The sequence below is a fragment of the Ochotona princeps genome, chromosome 2 (genome assembly GCF_030435755.1).
Source record: "Ochotona princeps isolate mOchPri1 chromosome 2, mOchPri1.hap1, whole genome shotgun sequence".
NCBI lineage: Eukaryota > Metazoa > Chordata > Mammalia > Lagomorpha > Ochotonidae > Ochotona > Ochotona princeps.
In genome coordinates this window covers 142,943,266-142,960,588 of record NC_080833.1, presented here as the reverse complement: position 1 = coordinate 142,960,588, position 17,323 = coordinate 142,943,266, and the positions used below count along the sequence as shown (strand labels likewise).

The 17,323-nt window shown below is 38.4% G+C and overlaps 1 protein-coding gene across 3 annotated transcripts in view; it reads left to right on the top strand.

The window, feature by feature from the left end:
* LMBR1 (limb development membrane protein 1) overlaps positions 1-17,323 on the top strand; it is a 163,324-nt gene that overhangs the window by 73,162 nt on the left and 72,839 nt on the right. For 2 of the 3 annotated variants that reach the window (XM_004597520.3, XM_058660647.1), the window contains exon 5: positions 793-896. The exons of the other annotated variant lie outside the window; for it this stretch is intronic. In XM_004597520.3, the coding sequence (XP_004597577.2) occupies positions 793-896 (104 nt within the window). The remainder of the gene's footprint in view (positions 1-792; positions 897-17,323) is intronic. 3 annotated transcript variants of the gene reach the window in all.

Here is a 17,323-nt window from a genome sequence, read left to right as displayed (position 1 = left end):
ACAGTGCTTGGCACACAAGGAATCAATAACTGCTAATTCTTATTTTGGAGTTTTAAAATGAGGCTTAAATGGTATTAGGCATGTAAAATACTCAGGGTGTCTGGCATTTATTAAGTGCTCAATAAATACTAGCAGCTGTAATTTAAGTGCTCTGGGACCTGTCTAAGGAGACTGTGTACATGTTACATCTTTAGTGAACTTATTTTGGGGCATGAGGAAAAATAATTATTTTCTATATGGCTTTTCCCAATAGGTATAAGTTATGAAGTTAAAAAATTAAATATATAATTGTTTTCTCATTTCTAACTTTAAGTTGTTACTTGAAGTTTATGTTTATTTTTATTATTATGAAAGTACAGATTTTTGTTTTAAATTTACTTGTTTGAAAGGCAGAGTGAAGTAGGGAAAGGGGAGAGATATAAGAAAAATCTTCTGTGTGCTGACTTCACTCCATTCCAAATGTCCACCACAAGGAAGTTAGGCCTGGAATAGCCAGGAACCAGAAAGTCCATCTTGGTCTCTCATGTGGTGGGCAGGAACCCAAGTTCCTGAGCCATCATCTGTGGCTCCCAGGTGCATTAACCAGAAACTGGGTGAGAAGTGTGCAGTAGCCAGGACTGGAGCCAGACCCTCTGGTGTGAGGTAGGGGTGTCCTCAGCTATGGTGTCACTTGCTGCACCACAATGCCTGCCTCAAAGTATACATCTTGATTACCATCACAGCTTAGTGATCCTTGGAAAGACCTGTCAGTATTTAACAGTACTTTCTTCTTTTTTGTCAACCTCCCTGTAGGTTTGTGGAATCTTGCGTCTCTCTTTTCCAACCTTTGTTTATTTGTGTTGATGCCCTTTGCCTTTTTTTTTCTGGAATCGGAAGGTTTTGCTGGCCTGAAAAAGGTAAGTGAATTGAGTTTTAAAATTAAAATTATTTAAAAATTCATGTTGAACTAGAAGAAGTAGACATACATAGCAATTCAAATGGAATTTTAAAACTTAAGAACAGTAAGGTCATATTAATAATATTGCATATTGAATTATTTTGCATGATGGTAGGGGAAAAATCATTTTGAACTGTATGTTTATAGTATTTATTTGGAATGGATAAACCAGATATAAAAGTTATGTATTTCCTGGGATGTCTCATTTAGTGTAAAACCTGATATAAAGTTATAAAAATCCTAAGATATCTTCATATACAAGTGACTTTATGGCCCATATTTTCAGGATCATAGCATGGTAGCAAGTCAGACATACTCTACAGGTAGTCAGACTTCCGTGAGACTAACCGTGCTTAGGTGAGTGTGCAAGGCTTAGAAGTGGACAAACTGGAAACTATGGAGAAGCATCTTTTTTTGTTGTGTTGTTTATTTATTCATTTATTTATTTTTAATTGATTACATTGCATTATGTGACAGTTTTATAGGCACTGGGATTCCTCCCACCTCTCCCCAACTCTCCCCCCATGGTGAATTCCTCCACCTTGTTGCATTACCACAGTTCAAATTCAGTTGAGATTCTTTCATTGCAAGCATCTACCAAGCATAGAGTCCAGCATCTTATTGTCCAGATAAGTTCAACGGCTTCTTGGGGAGACCATCTCTGGTTTGAAGGTAGAGCCGGCAGAGTATCATCCCAATCAATTAAAAGCCCCAACATTACATCAGCCACAATTTATAACGTTATGGAATTAGTTGACATGGTATTGAGTAACCAATATGTTAAAAGAGGAAAAAAGAATGCAAGTTCTGAACCACATCCTGTGACTTTTACATTGACATTTCAATTATTAGTTTATATACAACTGGGTTCTATACACCTTAAAATGGCTATAGATTACTTTTCAGCTGTCTCATGCCTATTTTAATTTTAGTATTTAGCAGTTTATAGTGTTGAAGCATGATTTTGCTGAACCTGGCTGTTTTTAGAGTGGTCTAAACTGGCTTATAACTCTAACAAGACATATGTCAACAATTTAGGTGAACAGTTTTAGGAGGGGTGTGCAGAGAAATCTTCAGTACTCCAGTGAGGAGTAACTAATCTTTGTGTCCCACCCAGTGAGTTATAAGTGCATCCCCGCTGACCGTTTCCTGTCTGTTTCTAAGCTTTCCTTGTTGTTCTCTATCTATTCTAGATTTTTTGCTTTTTTGTTTGTTTATTTTTGTATTTGAGGGGTTTCTGGAGCGATCCTGATGGTCATTACGAGAGAGGGTGGGGACCCAAAGTTGGAACCAAGCAAGGACCAGAGAAAGCTCCTCTCCCTAGTCCCAAAGGAAGTTTACTGTTCTTCTGTTTCTGCGGACTGCTCAGGGCTCCTGGTTGTTGTTCCTATGACCTTGGATCCTGAAAGGCAGGATTTGGGCTTCTTCCATCCAATGTGGTAGATCCAAATAGGGGTGGGTGACCTAAGAGTTTTCGGCCTCTGAAGGCACTCCAATTCTCCGTGGTGGAGAAGCATCTTAACAATTAAACAAGACTTTATATGAGAGGTAATGATTTAATCTATCCTTAAACATAACATTTTTAATGAAATAAATTTTGCAATTTATGGTGTATTCATGACAACATTTTGGAAGATAATGCACAGATTTAAGGAGTTTTAAAACATTGTGAGTAAGTTTTAAGCTTGACAAAGTGGATTCTAGTATTATAATTTGAACACATTATGCCTTTTGATTTTTAGTTTTCATCTTGTCATATATGGAGAAAACTATGTTTATATATTTTTCTGTTGAGTGAATACTATAATCTCAATGAAATGAATTTGGTATAAAAATTATAAATTGTGTGTGACTGATTTTGATTTCATGTAACTTTACATGGGAATCTTAAGAATGAAGTTGTTTAACACTGGGACAGCTGTTCTGATTTTAAACTTTCCGTAGTACCCATTTTTGGCTTTTATATAATATATACTTGTGTGTGGCAAGTCCCTGAGAGGTGGTGGTTAGAGTGCTGCTCTCATGGACTCATCTTTGTGTTCTGGAGAAGTTGTTCATTATAACAATCTACAGCTCAAATCAATAACTTATTTCATATATGGTAAATGTAGCAAGTTAAGAATGGATGATTATGTTTGTTCATTTGTTGAGAACTGGCTTTTAAACATTGGAGTGGTTTTCTTGTTATTCTTGAAGTATGCTAAAGACTAGTAATTAAAATTAAGTCATCTGTAATGTGAAAGAGTTATATAGTTTGAGATTAACTGCTATTTTTAAATTGTTGAAGAAATTATAATTTGTTATTGTCAACAGGGAATTAGGTCAAACTCTCTTTTTGTAAGGAGAAAACTGAGGTCTAAATATACTAAATGTTAATAAGTTGCCATATATGTAAAATAGGAGGACTAGAACCAAAATCTTGGGTTACTTCTGACCTCATGATGTCAATGTTCTCTTTGTATCACATGGAGAACATGGTTAGTGCCAACAAAGATGATGATGTGGCCAAGGACAAAATGTACCTCAAGAGGATTGTGGGATCTGGGTAGAGGAGAGAAGTGAGGGAGCATTTTGAGTGGTGCTATCAGTGTGAGGAAGGACAGAGTGAGCTTCTGGACACCAAGAGACAGAGTTCCTGGGAGAATGAACGGGTAAAAGTGTGTATTAAAGAGAGACTGAAAACAAGAAACAGCCAGAAGAAAGGTCATGGGGATTCTTGTGAAGGTCATTTCTGTAGTTTTGGAGCTAGAGCTTTGGATGGATATTCATTCATTTTACGGTTCATTAAAGAACCCTAATTGTTACGCTGTTCTGGAAGCCCACTGGAGACAAAGATGAAGATAAGTCTCCTGTCTTTAGAGATGGAACTGGATAGGATGCAATCTGAGGAACATTGCTAAGCAATGCCGTGGGAGACCTCGAGCAGAATGATTGGGATGTGCCTCGGGAACTGGGGCAGGCTTCGCAAGAAGAGGCTGTCATTGCAGGTTTCATGAGAGGTCACTCTAGACTTGAGTTGAAATTTGAAGGATGAATGGCAGTTTTCCTAAGTGTGGTAGTATAGGCTTGAACCGAGATCCAGGGTTCTGAATGACTTGAGGGAATGGCTCATACTTAGATATGACCAGAAAATGATGAGAGTTCAGGGTGCACAAGTAGCTTATCAGATCAATCCTGGAGACCCTCGTGTCCTGCCAAGTTGTTTGGATTTGATGATGAGGACAGTAGGGAACTGTTAAAGCATTTTCTAGAAAGGAAAAAGCATTACACCTACTGTTTCATTTAGGTATATTAGAGATAAATTCACATTTCAGTTTCTACTTGTATCACTAAGAAAAGATGTGCAAAGGAGTGCTTTCGCTACACAGTAGGAAACATTGTGTTTCGTAGAGATATCACCATACTGAAGGTCATGCACTTGGCACTGTTAAAAACAGCACATTTCAACACATCACTGACATTCATGTTTATGTTTGCTTTAAATATATGAAATTTGAAATTGGTGTGGCACAGTGAGTTAAGCCACCTGACTTGTGACACCGGTGTCCCACACCAGAGTACTGATTGAGTCTCGGATGCCCCACTTCCCATCCAGCACCCTGCTAAAGCTTCCAGGAAAGCTCAGCAGATGTCCCTGGCCACCTGCCTGGGAGACCCAGGTGGGGTGCTGGACTCCTGACCCTAGCTTGGCTAAGCCCTGGCTGTTGCAGTCACTGGAGAAAGTGAGTCAGCAGATGGAAAATCCGGTGATGTGTCTTCTGTTTCCCGGTAGAGATTAAGATCAGAAGGTACAATCAGCTGAGGAGGGACCTGAGCCAGTAGAGAAACTCCATGCTTGTAACTGTACAGCAGTTCTTCCTTCTGAGTTTTATTTCTAATCTCACTCTATAAGAATGTGCTCTTCTGAGCTCATCTTTGACTTCATCAGTCTCCTCAAAACCCCTTAAGGGTCACCGAGTGCATTTCATGGTATTGGATGGGACTAAAATGTTAGATGGATTGTAGGGTACACTCAGCTTTGTCAGTCCAGTGAATCCCCAAACACCGCAGCAGATGGTCGTAATGAAGAACCCAGAATGGCTACATCTACCCTTGAATAGGTACGGTGGAAACCAAGTTGAAAAATTGGTTTGTAATACCATTAAAGGAAGGAGGAGATGAAGTTTTAGTTTGAAGACAGAAGAGGTAAAACAATTTTTTAAACTTTTTATTTTCAATTTATGTAAAATAGTTAATTTTTGCATGTTATAGATTTGTAAGCATAAGAATTACACCCTCCCTTCTCCCCCTTCTACCTCTTTGTTCCCTTTGTCTGATTTTTTCTAAATTATTGCAATAGCCATTTCCATTTACTTCATAGTAACAGGCTTTACTTTGCAATACTTAAAGATAGCATGACATAGCAAGTAAAGGAAGGAGAAAAATAAATTACATGTAATACATTGAAAATGGAAATTGTATTACTTGTAAGGATAGACTGTTTTTGTTTAGAGCAGTTAATTCCCAGAGTGCTGATGTCACTGAGCGAGATTATGTTTATGTAGTCTGTGCATTGGTTGTCACAGCTCCGAGGGAATATATGACGTTGGTCTTTCTGTGGCTGGCTTATTTCACTAGGCATAATGGTTTCCAGCAGGGACCATTGTGTTGCTAACAAAAAGATTTCTTTTTTTTTTTTTTCAGCTGAATAGTATTCCGTAGTGTATATATACTGTGCTTTCTTGAAGTCATCAGTTGATGGGCAGGTAAAATAATTTTGAAATAAGTGAATCAGACTACATTTGTATGCTAAGCAGGTGACAGTGGGAAGGGATTTAAGAAAGAAGAGAAGAGCTGTCTTTAGGGCTAGACTACTAGGGCAAGTTAATTCATCTAGATCTTGGGTTTAGTTGTTTTTATAAAATTAGTGTAATTGTAAAATTATTATTTTGATGATTAAATGAGATGCCTTTGTTTATGTAAAGTGCATAGCCAAGGATTCCATTCAATAACTATTAACTATTATTAATTTATCTTTTTCCTTGAGGTATTATTACTATTTTCCTCAAGTAGCTTTTGGCTAATAAGTGTTCTAGAATGATTAATGTTATATGGAATTCAGAAGGCAACTAGGAACAATATAGTCAGTTTTTCATTATTCATATGTTACTATCTCAGGCCATTTTAGATTCCCAAATTGTTTTCCCATTTTAGAATATCATGTATTAACACTGTTGCTTTGTTGAAATTAATCTTATCATTGACCACAATCAGTGTATATAAATATATATTCATACACTTTTTTCTTTAAAGCTGTTTGCTTATTGGTCACATTTGACACATCTAGTTTTCTAAGTGGTGTTGAAGACAATTCAGAAACATTTCTAATTGGTAGATTTCAGCACAGCAATTTGAGTAATGGCAAACTTGTCATATGGTCAAGTTAAATTTCCTTTTTTTCTCCTGTGGCCACCCTCCTGGTGCTGTTTTACTGTGTCTAAGTCTGGTGTATTCCCTAAATGGCATATGGCCCCACCATACTCCATGGATTCCCCTGGGCAGTCGATTTTAAAACAGCTCCTTGCATATTGTGCTGAGATGCGGAAATTGGCCACTGGCCATGGGCGGATGCAGAGCTTGAATTGAAAATCAAATTAAGTAGAATTTTCTACTTAGTTTTTAATTAAACCACTATGTTAATTTAAACAGGACATTTTAGACCTCAGTTGGGGGAAGGGGGGGGTTGACTATGTCCTGTTAAGGACCTGAAATAGGCTTTCTTCCCTCTCCTTACCGTGGTGTGTGTTTCTATTTTATTATGACCATCTCCTCACATCTCCCTTTTATTAATTCCTAAGTGTAAGAGAATTATAAATGATTTTGATAAAATTATTCTTTGGTAAGGAGCCAACTTGATTCTTAGAAATTGAACTTATTGTTAACAGTTAAGTGTTTATCAGATTTGCATTATTTTTCTATATATATTTGCTACGTATAGTGAGCATTTAAAATACATTTACATGTGTTTTAACCTCTTCCCTGTCTATATGTTAGCTTTTCAACTCTGGTAAAACAGTTGCGTTTCTAAGTTTTCGTTTTGTTACTATAAATGGTTTTTCTACAGTGTTTGGCCTAGGGCATTTGATGGCACCCTAGGGTACACGGGCCTTAGGGAGGATGTTTCTGTGATTTCAGTCTCAGGAATGTCACTGCTCAAAGAAAACCTCTAGTTTGGATGAGTGTGCGGAGATTGTTGATGAACTCTGGAAATAGAGCCACCAGCCAGAGTTGACATAGTAGTTAGGCATATATTTGTTTCATATGATATCTTAACATCTAATTTGATTTTAAAGGGTATCAGGAAAAATTTAACAACTTAATGAAAGTGGGGGAAAATCTCACCATGTGATCGTTGGATAAACTTAGTGACAAATTAATTAATAAACTCCAGGGTTTTTTTTTCTGGAAGTAAATTGACATGGTACTTCACCTTAGTCTTTGATTTGAAGCCATGACATCAAATTTAACATAAGCAGCAGCAACATCCTGACCAATTATTCCAACCATCCAGACATCCCCAAATGTCCAGAACGTAGCAAACAGTCTGTAGGATTAAGAGGTTAACTTCTATAACTTCAAACAAAGTGCTTAATAATAAAAGCAAAAAGTAAAAAATTTGAGGTAACTTCCTTTCTTAATTAATTAGACTGACCAGGTGGAGGCGAAGCGATCTGTGCTGGTGCTCAGAACATCTATAAAGCTGAGCAACATGACAGCACAGTCGAGGAGGAACAAAGATTTTTTTAATATGTTTCTATCCTGTGTCACAGTTTGAAATTGTCCTGGTTTATGTCCCTTTTGGCAAACTTACATAAAAGTGACCTTGTACTGTATTTTATGACCAGATGACTTTTCCCCCCCAGTGGCTAATTTGTATCAGACCTCCATCTTAAAGAGACACAGAAGTGAGTAGGAAGTCCAGCCTTCATTGCATTCTTTCATTATTTTTGCTCGGTTTTTTTTTTTTTTGCCACTGATGATCCATAAATTGTTGGAAATGAGTGATTAAGGAAGTACTGCTTAGTGTTAGTGGCACATGCGCATGTTTGGCATGGTTCTGGTGGGTGAGAGGCCATCACAGACAAAAGGAAGGCTCCCGCTGGGAACCTTGCAAGGAAATTTAACATGGTCAGGTTTTGATCTTGGTGTTTATTACAGAAAATGAAGTCATCTCTCATAAGCTACTGTTATGTGTTAATTTGATTTTCCCAACACCTCCGAGAAAAAAGTAATATTTATTATTAGAAATCCTTTGCTCTTTCTTAATTGGAACTCTTCATTTGCTTTGAAATAGTATGGTTAAGAACAGTTATTCACAAAACATTCTCCTTTGATTTTGCTGTTACACTTGAATTTCATTTTGGGATTGTATTCTGTAAGAGATGTGGGTATAACAGCGTGAAATGAACATTTTATCTTATTTTATTTTATGTTATTTTTATTTCGTTTTATGACACAGTTTCATAGGCTCTGGGATTTCCCCAACCCCTCTCCAAACCCTTCCCCCATGTTGGATTCCTCCACATTGTTGCAGTGGAGCAGTTGAAATGAAAATTTTAAACCCTGAATTTTAGCAGATAGAATCTCACAGCAATGTGAAAATAGTATTTTGAAGAAAAGATTTATTAATTTATTTCATTTAAAAGATGAGTTTATGAAGATATTAAAGTAAAAAGTCATTTACGTCATGAGATGACACTGTCACTATTCTCGTGCAGTTGTATGTGGGAGGCAGCTCAGCTGCGGCTTCAGTTACAGGATATTACTGTTAAATGGCAACTGTTGTTTTTAAATCATTCAGCCCATATGCGGTGTAACGGTGTGATGCTCTCAGTTGGACCATTATATGTTACTTTCCTTCTTGTTTCCACTTTTCAAAATGTCTACTTTTCACTTTTCAAAAATGAGAAATTTCTACAAGTAAACCTAGGTTTTATTTTTATTTACATAATACTACAGTGGTAAAACAAAAATGAGCATTGTGATTCAGAACACTTGGACCTAAGTCTTGCCCCTTGTTGACTCTATGCCTTTGGGTCCTACGCCGGCGTTTGCTCGGTGCTGCCTGCACCTCTGTGCTTGACTTGCGGGGGGCTTAGTAATCTCATCTCAGACATTCATGAAGTTTCCAGGACTCATTAGGAGTAATAGTTAACATTGGGGTTTTAAATCTATCAGATTCAGGAAAATGTGTTGCATTAGCTTTTATATATAATAGCAAAATGATATAAGAAATTATATTGGCATGGATGAAGTACGCTTTAATTTATTTTTTTGAAATAGGATCTGTTTTGTCTTGGAACAGGAAAGGTTGTAAAAAATAGGTATTATGTTTAATAGGTAACTAAACTTCAAACTGTATTTTATATGATGATTAAATTACTAACTAATGTCTCATAATATTTCATAGGTCAGGCCTCTTTGTTAGAGGAGGAAAAGTTTGGTAGGAAGAAATAAAAGTCACCAGGTTCCGCTTTTAAAGTAATTAGACCTTTAATTAAAGTGACCTTGGTACTTTAGTATTCATGAAGCAATTTTATAGGAGTAATCATTGTTAATTAGAGTATCTTTTCCAAAATTTTTCTGGAAAGGCTAAACACTAACTCCCCTTGCTCTGCTTTGTTGGTAGGAGCTTTATTGGGAAGCAAAATTAGATGTGAAATATAATGCTACTGAAGAGTTGCTTAAATAATTATGGTACATCAAGTATGTATCAAAGAGGCTAGGATTTGGGTTGCTAACATACGTATGTTGTATTTAAATTCATTGAGCATGTTATGATGTTAATCTTTGATTTCTGTGAAATGTTTCCCACTACATAACTTAAATTTGGTGCATATGAATTTACAACTCATTTGTTTCACTCGTGTGCCAGAAATAAAGTTGTATATTCATACAGACTAAAGGCAATATGGTGGTTCGATGGTTTGATGTTAAATTGTATTTAAGATAGCGAAATTCTCACTTATCTTTAAAAGACTGAGTGGCACTAAAACATTGATTGAGTCACACACTTTCTCTTAAAGGAAATTTTCTCTAGAAAGGCAAGATCATATTGTTCTGGAGTGATCAAATTTTAAAGCAGCTGAAATTTAGAATTTACATGTAAATATATCTCTTTTGAGTTTGAATATATGATTAGCAGGCAGAAATACATTAACAGTAGAGGAAGAATTTGTAGAAATTAACAGTTTTACATAAAAGATTTTCTACATACAGAAAATGGATCATAAACTTCAAGTTGTTTTATAGCACTTAAATATAGTAACAGTTTAAATGAGATTAGTTAGGATTTAATGTTTTGTTTACATATTAATGAATAGCAGTTCATAGAGAGCTAGCGTGTGGCTCTCTGCATAAAGGCCCACGTGGCTAAGGGGCTGAGGCTGGCAGCTGGGAACTCAGTGCAGGTCTCCCACCAGTTCTGGAAGACAACACTGTTGCTTCAGGAGTCTGTGCTAGCCCGAAGCACGAGCCAGAGCCTCAAGTGAAACGCAGGCACTCCGATGTAGACACAGCATCTCCCTGGAATCAGCTGCAAGGCCAAATGCCTGCTTGGAGTTGATTTAGGAAGGATTTAGAAAAACATAGGCCTTGTTTGTTGAGGTACTAACAAGAGTTTTCTCTTAATGCTTTTTTGGTAATCCTTTTTGAAAAGATTTATTTATTTGTAACAGGTTCAAAGACAGCGGCTGGTTGGAGAAGTAATAGGTGGGGGAGAGAGAGTAAATGAGCTTTTATCTGCTGTTTTCCCTCCCCAAGTGGCCACAGTGGCCAGGGCTGAGCCAGGCTGTTACAAGGAGCCAGGAGCTTCAGCTGGATGTCCCACCGGGGTGGCAGGGGCCCAAGCTGTGTGTCATTTTCCACAGTGTTCTCAGGGCAGTAGGAAGGAGCCGGATCTGAAGTGGAGAAGTTGGGTAGATGCCAGTGTCACAGCTTCACCCCCTGTATTCTTGTTTGAGTAGTTAGAATTAAATTACACTGGGCCCGGCGGCGTGGCCTAGTGGCTAAAGTCCTCGCCTTGAACGCCCTGGGATCCCATATGGGCGCCGGTTCTAATCCCGGTGGCTCCACTTCCCATCCAGCTCCCTGCTTGTGGCCTGGGAAAGCAGTCGAGACGGCCCAAAGCTTTGGGATGCTGCACCCATGTGGGAGACCTGGAAGAGGTTCCTGGTTCCCGGCATCGGATTGGCGTGCACTGGCCCGTTGTGGCTCACGTGGGGAGTGAATCATCGGACGGAAGATCTTCCTCTCTGTCTCTCCTCCTCTCTCTGTCTGACTTGCAATAAAAAAAAATAAATCTTAAAAAAAAAAAAGAAATTATACTTCTGATACAGTTCCTTTTTAGAAAAGATAATACCATATGTTGTGATAGAATTTACTGGATTGGATGCCTTGACAATACTTTGATTCCAAGTTAGATTTTTCTTTCTGCAATTGCCTCAGCTTAGGCTTCATAATGTCTTACTTGGATTATTAAATCATTTGTCCAACTGTGTTTTTCTACTTTAATCTCATTCCTATACAAAGTAAATAGTCTGTGCTCTAACTTTGTTCTCTTAAAAATACTATTGTTTATGTAGCTCTTCTCCATAAAATCACAGCTTTTGGTTGCCAGCAGAATAAAGCTAAGGTCCACAGCATAACGTCTCAGACCCCCAAGAATCCAAGCCTGTGCTGTATCCCACTGAAACCTCACCGTTCCCGAGAGCATGGCAGGGTCTTGCACAACTCCACGACACCCTTGCCTCACTTGTGAAATCTTGTTTTTAAACATTGCACTAAGGCCAATCCTTGTCTCTCCAGGGAGATGTCTGAATTCTAGGCTGCTCTCCTCTGCCACAGTGGGGATTATAGTTCTGTTCTGTTGCTGTTGTTGTGCCGTTTTCTCTTTCGTGTTCCCCCAGATGTGTACTTGATGAAGCCTAAAGCCAGGTTCCGTGGACTTGCCACAGTGGAGGAGCCGAAACGGCCTCAGTGCAGCTCCTTGCAGCGTGTGCAGTAAACTTGCCAGGATGTGACATGTTTTAAAACCTCTGTAAGCTTTGACATCAACGAAAACACTGAGACTTTGCGTTATTTTGGTGCGGCTTGATAATTGATAATTCAAACCACTTACAGAATCCTTACCGTCTCTTTCTTTGTTTACAGGACAAACTTTTGTTTTTTTTACAGGACAGACTGTTTCCAAGCTTGATTGGCTCTTGAACTGTTGAGAATTTTCCGTATCTGGAATGTGCCATGAAGCATATTGCTTCCGCTTGTATGTAGTGGGTTTGCCCATTTGACGGGGTTGGCGCTCAGGTGGAGCTCAGTCTGCCCACAGCCTGCTTGGCTGGGCCCTGAGTACCTAGCCTGAAACTGTGCTGTATTCTTGTTGCCATCTCCCTCAAGTTTGCTCCTGCAATAGTGCCATCTTTTCCCAGCTTTTGTTCTTCACTGGTCTGATAACTGAATGTCTTGGAAATCTCAAAGACTGGAATTCTTCCAGGTTATGATGTTAACTGGTACTTTTGTGATATAAAACTGGAAGCAGGTGCAAATATTTTTTGTCTGTCAGAGCTATAACTGATTTTATTTTTTTAAAGATAATTCTGAACATTTCATCTTACTGTTCCAGACTATTTTATCTGGTTTGATATCTATCAGCAAATTGATTTTAGCATTTCTTATGGTCCGTATAGATCTGTGTTCCTTAAGCTTTCATTAACATGGTCTGAACAAAATTACTCAGAGAAAAAGTGGACGATGAGTGGATTTCGGAGACAGCCTACTTGGTCTAGCATTTGAAACTTTTTGCACAGAAAACTTCTAGCAAATCAAGTTTTTAGAATTGCTGGAAATGGAAGTTTTACTGAAGTGTTCTAAAAAATCCAGAACAGAATTTAGTGCTTCTAGAAACATGGCCAGTATTATAGTGTGATACCTAAAAATATATGAAAAGTAGAATAATGAGGGCAAGAATGACAAAGTGTTACCTGACAAGAAAGATCGTCCCACCTAAAGTAGTTCTGCAGATAGACTTTTATAAAGATAAGGTTGATGGGCTCCAATATACCTTACTGTTTTGTTGTTGTTGTTGTTAAAGGCAGAGTTAGAGAGTGCGCGTTTCCTCCCGCTGGCTTACTCTGCAGAAGGCTACAGTGTCCAAGGCTGGGCTAGACTAAATCTAGCGGTCTGTAATCCCGTTGGGTCTCTCACAGGGGTGCAGGGACTCAACGATTTGGGCCATTTCTTTGATGCTTTCTTAGGTGCATTAGCAGCCAGGACTTGAACCAGTGCCCATGTTGGAATCCGGCACTGCAGGTTTAAGCTGCTATACCACAATGGCAGCCCCAGCTTAATCTCTTACACCACTTAATGTTGACTCTATCGAAGACACAAGCTTTGTTCTTTCCTCTTACATATGAGAGCAAATATGTAGAGGGAATACACTACCCGCAAATGGTCTAGTGAAATTATTTTGGTAAATGAAAGTGGAAAGAATCTGTGTATATTTTTGTATAATATCAGTGATAAAAAGTAGTTTCCCAGGGAACAGAAAGTTTACATAGTGGTCCAGATGCCTTTGTCCCGTATCAGAGTCTAGCTCTGGCTCCTAACTTGAGCTTCCCACAGTGTAGACCCTGGGAGGTCGCAGGTGATGACTCAGTGGCTGAGTTCCTGCCAGGCACATGGGAGACCTGGTTTGATTTCTTGGCTTCTGATTCTAACCGTGGCCCAGGTCTGGCCATTGCAGCCATTTGATAGTTAATCAACATATGGATTCCCCCCCGCCCCCGCCCACCCCCGACAAAAAATATCTTAATTAACAAAACCATTGTAATTTTTTAAGTTAAAATGATACTTAAAATAAACCTGTCAGACAAAAGGTAAATATTACAACTATTACAATTATATGTGGTGTTGAAACAGAGTCACACAAGTAAGGGGCTGAAGGGAGGCAAAATAGGGAGTTGGGCAGTGGATATGTTTTCAGTTTTGCAGTGTAAACATGCTGTGGAGATGAATACAGGTGACACCATTGAATTCTACACTTAAAATGGGTCAAGATGACAGATTTTATATTGCATGTTTTGTGCCACCATCTTAAAAACATGAAAAAAATATTTTACAATGCTATGATGGATGCTCATTTATTTAATGGGTGTTATCCCAGTGATACTACACTGATTTAATTTTTTAAAGATTTATTTTTACTTGAAAGGCAAATTTACAATTAGGGAAGGAGAGACAAAGACAGGGATCTTCCATCTGCTGGTTCACTCCTTATATAGCAACAGCCGGAGCTGAGCCAGTCCAAAGCCAGGAGCCTGGAGCTTCTTCCTGGTCTCGCATCTGGGTTTAGGGACCCAAGGACTTGCCAAGGACTTGGACCATTTTCTGCTGCTTTGCCAGGCACATTAGCAGGACCTGGATTGGAAACAGAGCGTCCAGGCCTTGAATTGGTACCCTGTGGCATCCTATGGCACCGTGGGTCCTGGCTTTACCTAGTGTGACACAGCAACAGCTTCAGCTTTTAGTTTTAACTTTTTAAGCAGATTTAACTTTCGATGAAGATTTTGAGCTTGCTAAATATGAATTCAAGAAATAACAGAAAATCCGAATGTTTCTGCAAGAGATGTTGACATTGAGTAAGGTTTAAAAGTTTTTCTACAGTACAAAAAATGGAATCCTATATTTTCCAGGAGATTTCTACCAGACTTCAAAAAACGGATAACCTTAATTTCATTACAGATTTTTCCAAAGATTTGCAGGTGGAATGCTCACAATTTTATTTTCTGAGACTAGTTTAATCTTGATACTGAAAGCAGATAATACTTTAGAAAATACTAAGTTGAATTTGTGCTTACAAAAGTTCAGCAAAAAATATCAAGTGTGCAAGTTTGGTTTAACATTATTAACCTAGTGACTGAAATTCACATTAGAACAAAGCAGAAAGACATGATTGTGTCAAAAGAGATGGAAACATTCAATAAAATCAGTAACCTTTCATAATTAAAAATAAAATTAGAAACAAAAAGGGATTTTCTTAACTTAATAATGAATGAATATCTGTCTTTCCAGCTTACCATTTACTTTGAACTATACAGTAAATGTTAAAATTACTTATTTTAAAGTTGGTATATGAAATGTTTTCACTTGTAACACCAGCACTGTGTTAGAGCTGCAGTGAGACAATTAAAGGAGAAACTGAAAGGAGTAAATGATCACTATTAAGACGTATCTAGTGTCTGTTGAGAAAAATTTTATAAATTCTGCACTATTGATTCAAATAAGCAAAGTTAAGCTGAATATACAATTGTTTTATCAAAATCAATAAATACCAGTGAAGACAAAATTAATTAAAATAACCTTTTATAATAGAGACCCTAAGATATTTGAAATGTATCTACTAAACAATGCTTAAAACTTCTATGGGAACAAGAAATCTTATTGAAAGATGCTACAGAAGTACTAAGTTGAGGAGTAAGGTTTTTTTCCCCCTACTTTTTAGAGTGAGTGCAGTTGCAACTAAAAATGCCCAGATATTTTCTTTTTTTTTTAATATTTATTTTTATTGGAAAGTCAGATATACACAGAGAAAGGAGCAGAGACAGAGAGGAAGATCTTCCATCTGCTGGTTCACTCCCTAAGCGGCCACAACAGCTGGTGCTGAGCCGAACTGAAGCCAGGAGCTAGGAGATTCTTCCGGCTCTCCCACATGGGTGTAGGATCCAAAGGCTTCGGGCTGGCCTCAATCGCTTTCCCAGGCCACGGCAGGGAGCTGGAAGCGAAGCAGGGCTTCCAGGACACAATCTGTCCCCAAATGGTATCCCAGTGAGTGCAAGGTGAGGACTTTAGTCACTACGCTACCATTCTGGCCCACCCAGAGGTTTTCTTATGGAAGATGACAAACAGCAAAAATTTTGAGGAAGAAGAGAAAATAAAGAATAACTAAAACAATTTAAAATATGGTGATAGAACTTTTATCAAATACTTTTGAATAGGTAAAGGATTTGAGTAAAGAAGCAGGGATTTGGCTCAGTGGTTAAGATGTTGCTTGAGACACCCGTGTGCCCTCTCGGAGGAGCTGGGTCTGAGTCCCGGCTCTGCTTCCAGCTGTAGTTTCCTGCTAGTGCACACCCCGGGAGGCCGGAGGACACGGCTCTCCCAATCACAGCGCTGCTGCCCGCGTGGCCGACCTGGCTCACATTCCAGGCTCTTGGTTTCAGCCTGACCCAGCCCTGATTGCTGCAGGCATTCCGAAGTGAACCAGTGGAGGTAGGATGCTTCGTTCCGTGTTTCTCTGCTTTTCTAACTAACTAAAATAACAAACTTCAGTAGACTTTCTTGAAAGAAGATGTGCAAACAGCCAGTAAGCACGTGAAAAAATAATCAACATCATTAATCTTTAGGGAAATACAGATCAGAACTACAATGAAATAGCCACTTCACACCTAGTAGGATGACTCCTAGCAAAAATAAACCTAGCATCTCGGTATGAACCTGCTCCTAAGGTATTGAAAATTAATGGTTTTGGTAAAAGAAGTTTTTATATACTTTACTTTAGATCCTTTGCTAAAATCATAGGTTGTTAATTATCTTTTCCCTACTTTTCTGTTTCTGGGTTGTTTGACCTTTTGTGTCTTTTTATTGTTGTTGTTGTATGGGGAGGTGGAAAGCATAGGGCTCTGAAGGCTTACGGGTCTGAATTTAAGATAATTTCTGACTGCAACGGTGAAACAATAAGCCAGTTTTTTAGCCCTTTGGAATATGAACTTTCTTATGTATAGCAAAATTTACCTTCTAATTTATTGTGAAGAGTTGATGAGTATATAGAGAGCAACTGATAGGAGCTGCAAATGCTAGTTTTCCCATCTTGTTTTTTTAAGATTTATTTATTTTTAATTGCAAAGTCAGATATATGGAGAAGAGAGAGAGGAAGATCTTCCATCCAATGATTCACTCCCCAAGTGACCGCAACAGCCATTTGTTCGCCAATCCAAAGCCAAGAGCCAGAAACTTGCTCTAGGTCTCCCAAGCAGGTGCAGGGTCCCAAGGCTTTGGGCCATCTTCCACTGCTTTCCCAGGCCACAAGCAGGGAGCTGGATGGGAAGTGGAACTGCCAGGGTTAGAACCGGTGCCCATATGGGATGCTGATGCATTCAAGGCGAGGACCTTAGGGCTAGGCCATCGTGCTGGGCCCTCCCTATCTTTTTTAGAACATGAAATTTATGGATAAAGAATTATTAAAACATAAACAAAATGAGGGCCTTACTAACTAGCCACTAAGTTATTTTGAAGCATTGAAGGTATTGAGAATATTTTTCCCAAATTCAGAATTTTGTTTAAGTATTTTGATAT